The sequence below is a fragment of the Girardinichthys multiradiatus genome, chromosome X, assembly GCF_021462225.1.
Source record: "Girardinichthys multiradiatus isolate DD_20200921_A chromosome X, DD_fGirMul_XY1, whole genome shotgun sequence".
Taxonomy (NCBI): domain Eukaryota; kingdom Metazoa; phylum Chordata; class Actinopteri; order Cyprinodontiformes; family Goodeidae; genus Girardinichthys; species Girardinichthys multiradiatus.
In genome coordinates this window covers 25954925-25960427 of record NC_061817.1, presented here as the reverse complement: position 1 = coordinate 25960427, position 5503 = coordinate 25954925, and the positions used below count along the sequence as shown (strand labels likewise).

Here is a 5503-nt window from a genome sequence, read left to right as displayed (position 1 = left end):
AGCTGTACAATTCAACAGTAACATTGAGGATTAAAAACGGACCTAACCTTAATGCTGTTTTCTTTCTTTCAGAATTTTAAAGCCACTCAGAACAGGTAGCTTGGTAATATTTTAAAGCTGGTCTGATCCATTCATTTGACACATTATATTGTAATTAATACTCTGTTTTAATCACAGGGATAGAGACATACTGGATGGTTTAGATGACATGTCCAGCTCACTGATAGATGTGACGAAACACCTCTCCAACCTGAAATACAGAGTCTGGGAGAAAATATTGGACAATGTTGACTACAGTAAGTATATTTAATAACTGTATCATAGAAGAATTATCCACCCCAAACCACAATTTATTAATCATTATCACTCTTTGGCGAATGTTATGCTTTTTAGCTTCTGTAACTTTAGACCCAAGCACAGCACACCCATGCCTCGTCCTATCTGATGACCTCACTTCCCTCCACTACTCAAAGCAGCCCAGTTGTTGCCCTGACAACCCAGAGCGCTTCCATGTGAGCGCAGAGGTGGTAGGCATGACCTCGCTCGGCTCAGGAAGCCACCATTGGGTTGTGGAAACGGGAAGTAATCAAGACTGGCTCTTGGGTGTGGCCTCATTGTCTGTGTCGAGGAACGCTGAGGTTTCAGCTCGGCCCGAAAATGGCTTCTGGACTTTGTGCTTCCGGGACGGAGAGCTCAGGGCCATGAGCTCACCACCCACCCTGCTGACAGTTTCAAGTAAGCCTGAACAGGTCAAAGTTCATCTGGATTACAACAAGGGAACAGTATCCTTTTTTGACCCTGTGGACAACTTGCTCCTGTATGCCTTTTCACAGACATTCACAGAGCCTTTATTACCATATTTTTATACACAGAACAGTCACCCTCTGAGAATACTGCCAGAGAAGGTACTTATCACAGTGCTGCAGCAATAATGGAGTTTTTTTGTTTTGTTTTTCTGATCTGCCAAAACAAAATTCCTGCCAAAAGTCTGCCTTCATGTTCCAAAAGTCTGAACACCATTCTGGGGCATTTAAGCACAAGACATCTAGCTTTTGGATCAAACCCAGTAAGATCTTAAATCCTTGCAAAAGTATTTATACTTCATCAGCTTTGTCCACATCTCCCCATTAGTGTATTTTACTGGGATTTCAAATGGTGCATATTTGTAAAGTGGAAGGAAAAGGAGATGTTTTTAAATTTTTTTATTGATTAATAAAATCTGAATAGTGTGGCATGCATTTATACTTAGTCCCCCAGAGTCATTGTTTTGTGGAACCACCTGTCCCTGCAGTTACAGCTGCTGTAGATCAAACCTTCACCTCAAACAGATTTCTGATCCCTGCTGAAGAAAATCATTCCCACAGCATGGTGCTGCCGCCATGTTTTACTGTGAGCATTGTGTGGTCAGAGTCATGTGCAGTGTTATCTTTCTGCCACATGTAGCCAGACTACCTCCTTCTACAGGTTTGTTGTGGCCCCTGTGGAATTGGTTTTGGACAGGTTTTTTAACCGGAGGATTTCGGAGTAAATTCGGCTGAATACAAATCCACAACATACTTTTTAAATTTTTATTTCCAAAAAAAAAAAAAGAAAAAATGAAAGCAGCACTGAGTATCAAGATTTTTCTTTCACTTCACAAAGTATGCACTACTCTGTGTTGGTCTGTCACAAAGTGAAGGTGGTCACAGGACCTTCTCAACAGCAGCCCCAAGGCTGTGGAACTCTTTCCCTATAATCTAGGCCCGTAGACTCTGTTGAGCTGCCTAAATAGCAACTAAAAACTCATATTTTTACAACTGCTTCAAAAGCACTTTGTGATCTATGTTTTGAAAGGTGCTACATAAACAAAGTTTTACTTACTTCACTTTCATAAAATCCAATAAAATCCAAAGAAACATTTTTTTTGACGGTTCAAACAGGTATGTTAGCAGTTTACATTTTTCTTGTACCATCTCACTATCTGTGTTCAAGCTGTTCTGACTGTGGTAAACAACACAGAGTGCTAATTTGGTCGAAATGAACACTGAAATGACTGAATAAAGAGATTTGTGTGTTTAGTTCAGGGGTCCAAGACCTGCACCTCCAGAGCTGCAAGTTGATCTTTTGATTTAAAAGGAGATAACTGTAAAAAAGACTAAGCAATATTTTATTTTTAATAGAATATTTTTGGCTGTTTTTCTGTGTTTTCATGCAACAATTGAATAGACTTTCTAGAACTGAATGACACTAAAAGTACAAGACTTGTTTTGTTATTAGTTTGCAAAATAATCAGGTTTTAACATCATTTGACGCTTCAATAAAGAAAATGTATTCATTGTCTCTGTAAATGTTTGATGTTTTTTCGTTATTTTAAAACATGACAATAAAATAAAATGGTGGTTCTTTAATTAAAAATTCCAAACAAATCTTTTTTTGAAGCATCATGAACTTTTTTTTGGATTATAAAGGTTTAGGCTCCTGATCTAGTTTTAAGCAGGAGCACAAGCTGAACCAAGTGTTAAAATATGTATGTAGTGTTAGTTTTTGTTATGTTTTTTAGAAGATTGGGTAGTAGTTTAGATTTTCTTTTTGCCCATAAGCCAGTAATAGAAAATACTGTGACGCCTATTTGCCCCTCCATATAATTTTGTTGCCGTCTCGTTGTCTTTGTCACCAGTTTTAAAGGTGCTGTGTGAAGATTTTGACTGATTTGTTCTTTTATTTTCCCCTGGGTTGTACATGATTGGGAGAAACACTGTGAATATGATAAAAATGAAGCCAATTTCACCAATGGAAACACATAAAAACCAAGTTATTCACAAACATGACACATTTCTGAAAAAATATTTAAAAAATTGATCTTTGAATTTTGCTTTTGTAAAGATGCTGATTTAATTTGCCTTTTGTCATTTTAGATTTGCTTCTTTTGTTCAGTTTAATCTTCGTATTTGTGCTTTATTTTTTGTTTTTGGGGCCACTGCAGCAAACAAGTTAACTTTCTGAAACAGCGATTTCCTGTAGAATACTGAACTTGTAAATATGTTCCTTTGTTGTTTTCATATTTTATTTGCTTGACAACTTGTCATAGCTTTAGCTCAGCTTTAATGAATCCTTAAATTCTTAAAACAAATGTATTTTTTATGTAAAGTCCTATATTATAGGGGCAGATGTAGGAAACCTGTCATTCACTTAAATAATCAGTTTTATTGGCGTCAACTCAAGAATTTTCTTTGTTTTTTGCTTATAATTTATTGTTTGTACACAAGATGGCGCCAAACTCAAGCAATTGACTAAATGGTGAACGTCATCACATGAAAATACATTTTATTATGAAGTTGTTACAATATGGTTAAACTTCATTATCATAACATTTTTTTTTTTACAAATGTTCTCAAAATTGGTTTACATTTTTGGGAAGAAAAAAAGAAAAGCATGACCAATCGTTTTCATTGCATTATGTTCTGTTTTCATAATGTAATAAGGTAATCTTATACATCTAAGCAGATGGTTTTTGTGCAGAGACATTTTGACTGTTTTCTGTGGTGACGCGGAAAGTAAGTTTTTTAAGACAAGCATCTGGGAGGAAAGGAACCTTCTCCAGACGGCACAAGTATACAAGTGGTTGGATAGTGCTGCTAATGTTTAGAAAAGCAAAGCCCACAGGCTGCACATAGCAACGAAACACATCAGGAGTGTAATGGTCTTCAAATGGGAACAGTGCAACAAGGAGCAAATAGTTGAACACAATGATACAGAGGATGGAGAGCACCATCTTGAAGGCTTTCTTCTTCATGGGGTGCATGTCATCTTTCCCCGCACCACGTGGTTTCTTCAGGACCCATAAGATGCTTGCATTACACACCACCATCCAGGAAAAAACTGCAAGGACCTCGAAAGTGAATACCTTTTCAAAGTTGGGGAGACCACCCACCATCTTGGCTGTAGAGTAGGCAAGGGTTAGGCAGATTACCAGCAGTGTGAGGCTTAACCTGTACTTGATGGGTTTCAGCTGCCCAAACGTGATCGGAAAGAGCACCGCCACAAATCGGTCTAGGCAGATACAAGAGAGAAACAACGGGCCGCTGGAGTCTTTTACACCAAAGGAAAACTTAATAGCTGACCACACCTCTTTGCTATGCCAGAAGTATAGATTTAAGAAGCTTAGGGGGGTCATGCTGCCAAAGTAGGCATCCATGAAGGCCAAGCAGCCCAGGAACAGGTCCGAAGTAGACGGTTCTTTGCGATTGTGGATAAGAATTGCAATAACCAGCAAGTTGGCAGGTATCCCTACAATTACATTGATTGTCTGTATGGTAAGGTCAAACAGAATTGCCTCGATGTACCTCTCACATCCATCAAACACGCTGAAAGGTTTGACAGTGGAGTTGGTATAAACTGTGGTGTTGAGAGAGAGTTGTGCAGCAACAGATGTTGTGTTTAGTGGCAAGAAGTATCTGTCCATGTTCACCATCAAAAACAAGGACTCTAAAAGGAAGAAAGGGACAAAAGTCATATTGTTATCCAACTTATACAGTAACAGAGGAAAGCAATGCTGTTTCCATTGAAGCCCAGAGTTATCTTGATGATTTGCTTCATTTTATAAGCCTTTTCCAGCAGAGCACAACTCCAAACTGACATCAGACATGCTGTTCTTTATTAGTCCCCTTGGGTTGTGATCTCTGAGAAGTTGAATCTCAGCAGGAACAAAGTGGCTGCAGAGGCAGCTGTCAGACAGTAAAAACATGTTACAAACACCAACAGGACCTCTCCTCAGGCTGTTATCTTGTTATTGTGTCTGTGCGGGCTCTCCTCCGGGAAACGTGACTCCCTGAACGAGGGGATGTCTAAGACACTTAAGAGACTGCTTCTACAGTCACCACCCTTTACCAGGAGAATAAAAGAGCATACGCTCTTGGATTTAAATAGCAAAGATCATACTTTGTGCATAGACAGTTGATGGTCTTAGATGATCTAGAGCTTCTTAAAGGTCAGTTGCCACATCTAAAGCTATTTCTGAACCAAGGATGCTAAAATGGGAAATAAATTGAATAAATCTGAATCGATGAAAAGCTGACGTCACACATGAGGGTCATCTAGGCCTTGGCCTCATTCTCTGTATCTTTTCCCACAAGTAGGACCACAAGCTTCTTTGGACATTTTCTTTAAAGCTTTATAGCTGTTTGCTGCAGCTCTGGGTAATGCTTTGCACACAATCTAAAACTGAAAGACTCTCTCAAAGTCATTATACCTGAGCTGCCTCCAGCCATGGACTATTGAGACTAGAGCCTGTGATTATTCCTTGCCATCAGGGGGTCTATTCTGGTTTATTGTGGACCTTTTTTAGCTTTGGTCCCTCTGCGAATAGTGTTTCTAAGGTCCCTCTGCTACAGGCCTCACCTCAGGCTGGTCACAATCCTATGGGTTTAATCCTAGTGACAAAGGAGTGAAACGTTTAATCATTAAGCTTTTCCTTAGAGATTACACACATAGTGAGTTGTTTTTCTTTCTTCAAGCACATCTTTTT

At 38.9% G+C, this 5503-nt stretch overlaps 2 protein-coding genes across 2 annotated transcripts; one reads left to right on the top strand and one right to left on the bottom strand.

Annotated features, from left to right (window-relative positions):
• LOC124862908 (zinc-binding protein A33-like) lies at positions 1-1073 on the top strand. Its single transcript, XM_047357109.1, has 3 exons — positions 1-95; positions 178-296; positions 394-1073. Exons 1-3 carry the CDS (start codon positions 52-54, stop codon positions 930-932), a joined length of 702 nt encoding a protein of 233 aa, XP_047213065.1. The 5' UTR covers positions 1-51; the 3' UTR covers positions 933-1073.
• A 2402-nt stretch (positions 1074-3475) lies between these two features.
• Positions 3476-4441, bottom strand: LOC124862904 (G-protein coupled receptor 183-A-like). Its single transcript, XM_047357105.1, has one exon. It carries the CDS (start codon positions 4439-4441, stop codon positions 3476-3478), a length of 966 nt encoding a protein of 321 aa, XP_047213061.1.
• Between the last annotated feature and the right edge of the window lie 1062 nt (positions 4442-5503).